Raw genomic sequence first — 12105 nt, forward strand, 5'->3', positions numbered from 1 at the left:
ATAGCCCAAATAGCTATGTTAATGGGCAGTAAGAAAAATTGGTTGTCCCAATATAAGAACCCAACTTTGAACCTTGCACTGAGATGAATCTTCCTTTCCTGATAGGTGAGCCAGCTTATCCACCTAGGAAAAACTCAGGCTGGTTTGTGAGGTTTGCCTGACTAATGTAGCTTCCTCTGGATACCATCAATGGTGTGATCACCTGAAAGGCTGACCACTTGCTGATATGCATGGAAAGTTGATGAAGGCAGTTTTCTGTTAAGCATAAGCTCCACAGAAATTCCTGCCTTGGTCTTGGAATAACCATGGTGGCACTTGGCCACCTGCACCAAGTTCTTGTGTCCCACCTTCCAGAGGAGCTAGTGGAGCTAAAAAACATATAGAAAAGGAGTGGAAGTGAAGAAAAGACCCCAGAGGATGATACACTTAAAAAGGAAGAGGTGAGCTAAAGGTCTATAGAATTATTGTGTTGGTACAGAATCCTTTCAGTTATAAGTAACAGGAAGTTTGGCTGTAGAGGTCTTCAGTAAAGAGGGGTTTATTTCCCATAGATAACAAGGAGCCTGAAGTGGTAATCCAGGGCAGGTGTAGCAGTTCTGTGATAGTATTAGAGATTTGGGCTTCTTTATCTTTGTCCACCATTCTCTGAGCTGGTTTGTCCCCTCGTAGTTTCATGATGGTTGTCCTATCTATAGACACAGGTCCATTGTCTGAGCAACAACAGGGAAGTGTAAAGGGCAATGCCAAACATGTCTGTCCTTTTTTCATCAGGAAAAAATGCTTGACCAGAATCCCCCAGCAGACTTCCCTTTTGTTTCATGAACTAGAACTGGTTCACTTGACCAACCTCCTAGTTGCAAGGAAGTCTGGGAAAGAGAACACTTGGCTTCCGAAGGGAGAGAGGTTGATGATGGCTGGGAACAGCTAATCCAAGAGCCTGCTACAACTCTGAAAGAGAGGAGACCAAATTCCAAATCCCTTTGCATTCTCCTTTGTTATTGTTCCTCTACCAGACAACCAGTATCAATTTAATGTTCAATGAGTCAAGGGATCTACTAGAAGATCATTTTTTTCCATCACTCTCTTGCTAATTTTTCATTTAAGTTAGTCCCAGCATTTCCATGGCAAGAATATACTTGCTCTCCCTAAATATGTGGAGGACAAAGTCTCTCCCCTTTTCACCCACTCCTTACATTTTTGGTTTTACTTGTCTAGCTCAAAAACCATTGACTTGCCACATGCTTCTGGTTCTAACCTGTTCCAGCACAAGTAGGAAATCTGAAGAACCAGTCAGGAAAGAGGGGAAACCAGCATCAGGTTTGTGGGCTAAATCCCTCCTCCCAGAGGATGCTCCTCCACTGGTGGATTATGACTGGCTGTCACTTCCTGCATGCCACCTGCTCCATTCTACTTTCCTCTTTCTTTCAAAGGTGCAGCTGTTCTAGGAACAAAGGGATGGCAGGGGATGTGCTGAATGCTCCCCTTTCTCCCTGGTTGGAAATGGTGAGAGTCACACCCTTCCACATACCCTGGGTGCAGCTGGCTTCCTGCCAGGTCATCTCTGCTGCTTTTGCTTCCTGTAGTGAATAGAGGGGCTTTAGTGGCTGAGAGGGCCAGTTTAGAGTTGCAGCTTTGAATTCTGCTTCCTGCCACTTCCTGGAAAATTACTTAACCTGTCTGTGTCTGAGTCTCATCACCTGTAAAATGGAGCTAACAATAACAATTTACCTCCCTATGATTGTTGTAAGGATTAACTGTGTTTAGGACAGAGCTCAGCACATACTAACTTCCCTACTGTTCCAGACACCACTTACTGCTATTCCAGCCTGGATTTGGGCCTCTGCACAGGGCTTCTTGTTCTTCAAGTTCAGGGTCTTTGGATTTTAGAACTTTTGTGGGGCTACTTCTTGAAGTAAACATTTCTGTTTTTATTTTATTTTTCTAAATGAGTACAGATTGCTAATTAAATGTTAAAACAGTAAGCTTTTCTCAAAGTTATAGTTCAAATTCAGATCAAGTTTGACTAAAATTTTTCAGATTACTTTGTGCCAAAAAAGCATTCTTCCAAACACATCTACATATTCTTTTTTTTCCCTGATAAATTCTATTGTCCCTGGGGAGACTGTAAACTCTATAGAGTGCTGTGAATCTTCCATGAATTTCCTTATAAACTAAGAGAAGTGAAGGGAGATATTTTAAGAAGCTGGTATAAAACCATCTAGAATTTAGAAGGCAGAGTGGCACTGTGGGACGATCATGAGCCCTTGCTTAGTTAGATCCATGTGTATGTTCTTTGTCAAACACAAATTTTACTTTGAGCAAGTAGCTTAACCTCTCTGAACCTCACATGTAACATGGGAGTTAATATTCTCCCTACAGGGCCACTGGTTGAATGGTTAAGTGAGAAAAGCAATTGCAAGGCTTGTGGTAAGTCATCTTGACATAGTAAAGCCTCAACAAATACTCGACCACTTTCTGCCTGTTCTAACTAGATTTCACATTGTTTTTCTTCCAGGTTAAAGTTTTATATTTTCTGTATCAGCCCTGGAAGCCATAATAAAGTTAGCAAGTGATTCATAATAGATGGTGATGCTAATTTTCTTCCTCTGTTTTTTAACAGACAACTGGATATGGCCAAGAGGGAAAGTTTAGTGGACCCCTGAAACCCATGACATTTTCTATTTTCGAAGGCCAAGAACCAAGTCAAATCATATTCCAGGTAATGACTACTTTTGATCACTATCATCTTGAGTTCTCATGCTCTCTCAGTAAAATAGAAGCTTGACAGATCTCATTATCAAGAATAATTTTAGAAGCTAAGTTAAACGGAGGGATGGGTGGCCTCGGTTTTGTAAGGCATTGTAGCTAACATTCTCATTCACGTTTCCTCAGTTGTGTTGGGGCGAGTTCTCCCATCCTGGGAGAAGGGATCTTGTGCCTGTAGGCTCTGCCCGCACTTCTAGGATGGGAAGAGAACCAATTTTGAGAGCAGAGCGGCCATCTGACCATCAGGCTTAGTAGTCATGGCTGAGTGTTTTTTTGTTTTTTTGTTTTTTTTTTTTTGTGTGTGTGTGTGTGTGTGTGTGTTGGCTGGAGGAGTAGATGAAGGGGATTTCCTTTCTAGGATCACAAAATCTTTGTGGTAGAAAAGTCATCAGAGACTTTTGATACCAGCTGTTTGTTTTACATATAGGGAAACTGAGGCTTACATAAGTTAATGGCAGAACCGAGACTAGAATACAGTTGACTTCTGGTTGAGCATACATACTCTCTCTGTCTTTTTTATGTGGTGCAAATACCACAAACCCAGGTTTGGTAAGACAAGCCTTTGAGCTCTTTATTTCAGTGTTGGGGAAGAGTTGTAGATTCCCTCATTTAGCATCACCTGAAATACTGGGTTGGCCAAAAAGTCAGTAATTTTTTTTTCTGTAAAATAAAAGACACATTTTTCATTTTCACCAGTAACTTTAACTTGGATATTTTGAGTATCTCGGCTATCTCCTGCTATTGGCTTGTAGAGGCCAGGGTGTTGCTAAGACATCTTCCAATGCATAAGATGGCTCCACAGCAAAGAATTACTTGGCCAAAGTGTCAAAAGTACCAAGAAACTTCACAAATCACTTTTGGCATATTCAGTCACAGCACCTTCTCCACACTCTGCACAAATCTTTTTTTGAGTTTTAGTTGTGTTTTTACCTTTCTTGAAATAATCAAGCATAATATGCTGAAAATGTTATGAGTTTTCTTCCATCTTCAATATCAAAATGGCTCCACCAGAATTCACCAATTTTATGTTTTTTAAGAATACTCTGATATGACAGCTGTCACAATACAATCTAACAAAATTGTTTCAAATGAAGTTAAGACAACTAAGCACTACTAGAGCTGTTATATGGAAAAAATGTAATGGCCTTTTTGGCCAACCCAGTATTTTTTTTTCTGGAGTTAGGGTGGCTCAAAGCAAGTTCACAAAGAAAGCTCATTGCTCCATGAGGCTGATCCTTGGGTTATTAACATATCCTCCAAAAAAAGGAAAAAAAAGAACCACATAGCTGCAAACTTTTTTCACTAAGGATTTTCAACCAGCCCCAGCTTCCAAATCTGAGATAGGTCATTTTTTAATTTTTTCTTTGTAGTGAGATATAGCTTAACTTACCATAAAATCCATCCTTTTAAAATGCACTACTCAGTGGTTTTTAATATATCAAAAAGATCTCCAACCACTACCACTATTTCATTCCAGAACATTTTCATCAGCTTTAAAGAAGCCATGTACCCATTAGCAGTCACTCCTCATTCTCTTCTCCTCCCAGCTCCTGGCAAATGCTAATCTACTTTTGGTCTCTAGATTTGCCTATCTAGACATTCCTTATAAATGAAATTATGCAGCATATGACCTTTTGTGTATGGTTTCTTTTACTTAGCATAATTTTTTCAAGGTTCATCTCTACAGTAGCATGTATTAGTACTTCATTCCCTTTTATGGATGAATAATATTCCATTATATGGATATACCATAGTTTGAATATCCATTTATCAATTGAGGGACATTTATGATTGTTATGAATAATGCTATAATGGACACTTGTGTACAACTTTTTGAGAATATATACGTTTTCATATACGTTCTCCTGGAGATATACCTAGGAGTAAAATTGCTGAGTCATAGTTTAACTTTTTGAGAAACTGCAAAACTGTTCTCCATTCCCAAAACTATTTTACATTCCCATGAGCATTGTATAAGGGTTCTGATTTCTCCACTTCCTTGCTAACACTTGTTACTGTGTTTTTTTTATTGTAGATATCCTAATGGGGGTGAAGTGGTATTTCTTTCTGTTTTGGGTTTGCATTTTCCTAATGACTAATAATGTTGAGTTTCTTTTCATGTACTTATTGCCTATTTGTATATTTTCTCTGGAGAAATTCTATTCAAAACCTTTGCCTGCTTTTTAATTGGGTTGTTCGTCTTTTACTGATATAAAAACTCTTTATATGTTCTCTATACAAGTTCCTTATCAGATATGTGATTTGAACATATTTTCTCACATTCTATAGATTATCTTTTTACTTTCTTGATAGTGTCATTTGAAACACAAAAGTTTTTTATTTTGATTAATTTATTTTTTCTTCTGTTGTTTGTGCTTTTGATGTCACATCCAAGAAACTATTGTCTCATCCAGAGTCCTGAAGATTATGTCTATGTATTTTTCTCAGAGTTTTATAGTTTCAGCATTTACATTTAGACCTTTGATGCATTTTTAGTAAATTTTTGTATATGGTGTGAGACAAGGATACAACTTCATTCTTTTGCACATGGATATTCAGTTGTTTCAGCACAATTTGTTGAAAACACTATTCTTTCCCCATTGGGTTATTTAGCACCTCCATTAGAAGTTAATTGACCATAAATATAAAAGTTAATTTCCGGACTACTGATTTCATGCCATTGATCTATATGCCTGTCTTTATGCCAGTACCACACTCTCTTGAATAATGCGGCTTTGTAGTAAATTTTAAAATCAGGCAGTGTTAAGTGCTCCCACTTTGTTCCTCTTTCTCAATATTGTTTTGGTTATTCTGGGTCTCTTCCATTTTCATATGAATTTTAGAATCAGCCTATCAGTTCTACAAACAAGAAACTGTAATTTCAATAGGGATTGTGTTGAATCAGTGTCTCAACTTGGGGAGTATTACCATCGTAACAATATTAATTTTTCAATCCTTAAACATGAGATGGTTTTCCATTTATTTAGATCTTTAATTTCTTTCAACAGTATGTTTCATAGTTTTCAGTTTATAAATCTATTTCTTTGGTTAAATTTATTCTTATGTTTTTTTTATCTTATTGTAAAAGGAACTGTTTTATTAATATCATTTTCATATTTTTCCTTGCTAGTGTGCACAAATACAATTGATTTTTGTTTATTGATATTTTTCCTGCAAACTTACTAAACTCATTTATTAGCTGTAATAAAAATTTTAAGATTCTTTAGGATTTTCCATATGTAAGATCATGTAATATGTGAATATAGTTTTACTTCTTTTTTAAAAATCTGTTTGCCTTTTATTTCTTTTTTCCCCCCGAAGGACCTCAAGTATACAATGTTATTTAGAAATGTCAGTATTGGGTGTCGTTTTCTTCTTCCTGATATTATGGGGGAAAACTTTCAGTGTCTCTCCATTAAATATAATGTTAGCTGTGAGTTTTTCTTAGATGCCCTTTATTAACTTAATGAAATTACCTTCTATTCCTCATTTATTCATTTATTTTTAACATGAAAAGATGTTGGGTTTTTGTCAAATTATTTTCTGCCTCTATTGAGATACTCATCTGGTTTTGTGTCATTAACTTAATTGATTTTTATATGTTGAATTAGCTTTGCACTCTGGAATAAATTCTACTTGGTCATTGTATAAAATATATTTATATGTTGCTGGGTTCAGTTTGCTGGTGTTTTATTGAAAACTTTTGCAACTCTATTTATAGGAGTTATTGGTTTGTAATTTTATCGTATTGTCTTTTCTGGTTTGCACATCAGATGAATCTGACCTCATAGAATGATTTGGGAAGTGTTCTTACTCTTTTGCTTTGTGGGAGTGTTTGTAAAGATTTGGTGTTAATTATTTTTTACATTTTAGGTAGAATTCACCAGTGACGCCACATGGTCCTGGGCTTTCCTCTGTGGGAAGTTTTTTGATTACTAATCAATCTCTTTACTAGTTATAATTCTATTCAGATTTTCTATTTATTCTTTAGTAGGTTTTGGTATTTTTTTTTTTTTTTTTTTGGTCTGTATAACAATTTACTCATTTCACCTAGGTTGTCTAGTTTATGAGAAACAATTATAGTATTTTCTATCAATTTTTTTTTGAAATCTTTGTAAGGTTGGTAATGATGTCCTCTCTTACATTCCTGATTTTAGTTCTTTGATTCTTGTCTCTTTTTTCCATTGTAAGTACAGATGAAGGTTTTTCAATTTTGCTGATCTTATTTTAAAAAGTCAGTTTTTGGTTTTGTTGATTTTTCTCCTTTGCTTTTGTATTTTCCACTTCATTAATTTCCACACAAAACTTTATTTCCTTCTGTTTGCTTTGGGGTTAGTTTATTTGCCTTTTTTTCTCTAGTTTTTTTAAGGTGTAAGGTTATTTGAGACCCATTTTTAAAATAAGCATTTACAGCTACAGCTTGGAGATATTGAAGACTTGGTTCCAGACCATCACAATTAAAGTGAATATTACAGTAAAGCCAGTGACATGAATTTTTTATTTTCCAGTGCATAGAACAGTGATACTTATACTGTATTGCAGTATATTAAGTGTGCAATAGTATTACGTCTAAAAATATACATACTTTAATTTAGAAATACTTTATTGCTAAAAAATACTAACAATCACCTGAGACTTTGGTAAACTATAATCTTTTGCTGGTGGAGAGCCCTGCCTCAATGTTGATCATTGCTGGCTGATCAGGGTAAATGGTTGCTGAGGGTTAGGGCAGCTGTAGAAATTTTTAAAATAAGAAAACAATGAAATTTTCTACATGGATTAACTCTTTCTTTCACTTGAACATTAGAAGTTATTCAAGGGTTATTAATTGGCCTAATTTTAATATTGTTGGGTCTCAGAATAGAGAGGCTCAAGGAGAGGGAGAGAGATGAGGGAATGGCCATCAGTGGTGCACTCAGAACACAAACATTTATTAATTAAGTTTGCCATCTTATATGGACACAGTTCATGGTGCCCCCAAACAATTTTTGGGTTGGCCAAAAAGTTCATTATATTTTTCTGTACGATTGCCCTAGTAGCACTTAGTTGTCTTTAACTTTATTCAAAACTATTTTGTTAGATTGTATTGTGACAGTGTCATATCAGAGTGCATTATTTAAAAACTTATCAAAATTGGTGAATTTTTGTGTAGCCATTTTAATAAGGAGGATGCAAGAAAATATGCAACATTTTCAGCATATCATGCTTTATTATTTCTAGAAAGGTAAAAACACAACTGAAACTCAAAAAGATTTGTGGAGTGTACAGAGAAGGTGCTGTGACTGATTAAGCATGTCAAAAGTGGTTTGTGAAGTTTCATGCTGGAGATTTCTTTCTGGATGATGCTTGATGGTGGGGTAGACCAGTTGAAGTTGATAGCAATCAAATTGAGACGTTAATTGAGAACAATAGACTTTCGGCCAAGATGGAGGCCTAGACTGCCATGCTCTGTCTCCCTCCACAACTAAGAAGGAATACATCTATCACAAAACCAGAAATAACCAGAAGTTCCAGAAAATAAACCTATATGGAAGTCCAGCGTATGAAGTTATAAAGAAGAAGTGGTGCTCATCAGGATGGGTAGGAGGGGTAAAGCCGGGGCGGAGAGGTTAAGCTGTGCTGGTGGCAGCAGCGGGATGGCGGTAAGCACAAACACCCATATTTAAAAAGAGGTGAGGAGTACCCCCAGCTGAAGACCAGACCTGTTAGCTTGTGATTCCAACACTGGGGAAGGCAGACCCCTATTGCCTCAGACTGTGAAGGCCAGAGGGGGTGAGGATGGAGGAAGAAGCTCCCGGTCTCTCAGCGGAGAGTAAATGGCAAGACTCCATCTTGGACCCCTGCCCCCACACACAATACACCAAAGTGTGGTGATAAGGGTCACCTGATAGTGACGAGTGCATGGGGCTCTGCCCCTTATAGTGTAGGAGATGTGACAGCCCCACCCAGGAAGCAAAGGTAAACGCAAAACTGTCAGGGTGGCACAGATCATGATAGAGATCCCAATCACACAGCTGACCAGACAGCAAATATCTGATCTAACAGATCAGCAGAGAGGAAATCTTTCTGAGGCACAGTTCAGAGCCTGGGTTATAAGAATGCTTACAGACCTAACAGCAGATCTTAAACAAGACAGGGAAGGAATGAAGGCTAGTCCCACTGAAATGAACAAAAACACATACGAAACAAGTGGTAAAGGAAGGAGAACCAGGGATCAAATCAACAAATCAGAACATAGGTAAGGAACAAACAGTCAACCAGTGCAGAAAGAGGAAATGAAAAATGAGGAAAATGAGGAGAGGCTCAGAAACCTCTGGGACAGCTATAAGCGGGCCAACATCTGAATCATAGGGTTGCCAGAAGGTGAAGAAGAACTATAAATTGAAAAATTATGTGAAAAAAATAATGAAGCAGAACTTCCGTATCTTGGAGAAAGAAATAGAATTACAGTTCCAGGAAGCACAGAGAGTTGCAAAAACACTGGACCCAGGGAGAACCACACCAAGACACATTACAATCAAAATGTCAAAAATTAAGGCTAAAGAGAGAATCTTAAAAGAAGCAAGAGAGAAGAAAATTACATACAAAGGGGTCCCAATAAGACTGTCAGATGATTTCTCAAAAGAAACTCTGCAGGCAAGAAAGGATTGGCAAGAAATATTCAAAGTAATGAAAAGCAAAAATCTACAACCACAATTACTCTATCCAGCGAAGCTGTCATTCAGAATAGAAGGGCAGAGGAAGTGCTTCCAGGACAAAGTGAAACTGAAGGAGTCCATCAGATCCAAACCACTGTTATATGAAATGTTAAAGGGACTTGTTTAGGAGAAAGTGGATCAAAACTATGAACATTAAAATGAAAACTATCACAACAACCAACAACAGAAGCTAGGAAATCGAAACAAAGGCAAACTAAGTAGGTAATGAGAGTGGGAAAAGAATTATAGGTATGGGGAACATATTGGGGGGAGGTCAGCAGGGAAGGGGGAAGGGAGGGAGATGGTACAGGAATTAAGAAGCATAGTAGGAGGGAGTGGAGTAGACAGGAAGATGTTGAGAAGAACTGTATGCACAACCAATGAGCATGGACTAAGGGGGGGAGGACTGGAGGGAGGAGGGACCACTGGGTGTAGGGGAACAAAGGGAAAAGAAATTGGGACTACTGTAACAGCATAATCAATAAAGCATATTTTTAAAAATTGAGAACAATAAATGTTATACCACGTGAGAGGTAGCTGACATACTCAAAATATCCAAATCAATAATGTTATGGGTGAAAATGAAAAATGCCTTTTATTTTATAGAAAAAACTAAATAGACTCTTTGGCCAACCCAATACAATAGTAACATCAAAGATCATTGATCACAGATCACTATAACAAATATGATAATGGAAAATATTTGAAATGTTGAGAGAAGTACCAAAAATGTTACACAGACATGAAGTGAGCAAATGCTGCTGGAAAAATGGTACTGATAGACTTAATGGGTGTAGGCTTGCCACAGACCTTTAATTTGTAAGAAACAAAAAACAACACAATATCTTCAAAGCACAATAAAGTTAAGCTCAATAAAATGAGGTATGTCTGTACAGATTTTTAAGTACTGCTTGATCTGCATCCTGTTATTTTTGGTATGCTGTGTTTTCACTTTCATTTATCTAAAGACGTTTTCTAAATTCCTTTTAAATTTTCCCTTTGACCTGTTGGTTATTATATTGTGTTACGTATTTCCATATATTTGTGACTTCCCCCAATTTCTGTTGACCTTCTATTTGTTAAATACATTATTGGAGGTGAAGTTTTGAAGTCACCAACTATATTTTCCTTTCAATTCTCAGTTTTTGCTTCATGTATTTTTGCATCTTGGTAGGTATATATGTGTTTATAATTGTTATAGTTTCTTGATGAAGTGACCCTTATAGAATGCCTTTCTTTGTCTCTAGTAGAGTTTTTGTTTTAAATTGGTATTATTATAAAGTCTGGTTTTTTTTCCTAATAGTACAGATTAATTTCAACTTTATTTTGAAGGATAATGTTGTTAGATATATAATTGGCAGTTATTATTTTTTCAGTACTTGGGATATATATATCCACTGCCTTCCTGCCTCCATGAGAAATCTGCTCTTTATTTTTTTATTGAGGATCCTTTGTGTATAATGAATCTTTGCACTTTCAAGATTCTCTCTTTGTCTTTCACGTGTTTTATTATGATGTGTCTAAATGTAGGTCTCTTTAGAGTTCCATTTCTTGCTCACTGACATGAATAATTTTATGTCTAGATTTAGTCTTATAGCCTCCTTTTGTTACTTTACATCATAACATTTTTTCCTATGTTCCTTCATAATTTGTAGAATAAAAGTTTTAATGATTAAAATTCTATCAAATGTATGTACTATAATAATTGTATCATCTTTCTTTTGGACCATTTATGCATTGTCAAATGTACTGGTATTATAAATAAGGCTACTTACAATACAAGCATGTAGTTTACTGTTTAAAAAGTATTTCCTTAGTATAAATTTTGTTTAGTTATGTTTGCCATCAAGGGCTACAAACATTTTATTTTATGCCTCAAGTTATTTCCAAAAGGATTATGTTAATTTACATTTCCATAAATAATATATGCGTTTCTTTACATGTTTTATAACATACTGAAACATTGGCTATTATTGATTTTTAAATTTGTTATTAAAATATATGAAATATACTAAAAATTACAATTGGGGTTAAACAACTTTTATATCTGCCTTATTTCCTAGAAACTTTCTCTTCTTGTGATCTTAAAAGTAATATAGCTTTTCAAAAATATTGCGATAACTATGTATGGTATCAGGTGGGTACAGGAAATATTAAGGGGGCATTTTGTAATATATGTGATTATCTAACCACTAGGCTGTACACCTGAAACTAATACAAAATAATATTGAAAGTAATTGAAAAATAAAAATTAAAAAAGTTCTAAAATTTAAAATAGTGCTATAGCTTTGTCTATAGTTGATATTTTCTTCACTTATGAAAAATAATTAAGAGATTTTCATATAGAATTTTATGAAGTTACAGTCACTTTTAAATTGTTTCCCTTAATATTAAAATATCTCTTAATCATTGTCACCATGTTTAGAAGTACTAAATGACATTTTTTTTATCATAACAATAAAGCTACCTTTTAAAGTATTTCTTAGAAGTTAGTAATGTTATAGCTTTCAGGTATTCCCAGAAAAATCTCATGTAGCTCCAGTTACAATTTATACCATCAATTAAATTTATCAGTATATTAAAGTATATCATACATTGTTAAAGGAAATGTGTTTTGAATGTTAATGTTCAAGCAAACTTT

General features: G+C 35.7%; 1 protein-coding gene across 1 annotated transcript in view; it reads left to right on the forward strand.

Annotated features, from left to right (window-relative positions):
- The window catches only part of CDH17 (cadherin 17), a 73690-nt gene that overhangs the window by 19519 nt on the left and 42066 nt on the right, over positions 1-12105 (forward strand). The window contains exon 3 of the mRNA XM_090283563.1: positions 2621-2719. Coding sequence (XP_090139689.1) covers positions 2621-2719 — 99 coding nt within the window. The remainder of the gene's footprint in view (positions 1-2620; positions 2720-12105) is intronic.

Source organism: Furipterus horrens, unplaced genomic scaffold, assembly GCF_987537825.1.
Source record: "Furipterus horrens unplaced genomic scaffold, mFurHor1.1.pri manual_scaffold_7, whole genome shotgun sequence".
In the NCBI taxonomy this organism is placed as follows: Eukaryota; Metazoa; Chordata; class Mammalia; order Chiroptera; family Furipteridae; genus Furipterus; species Furipterus horrens.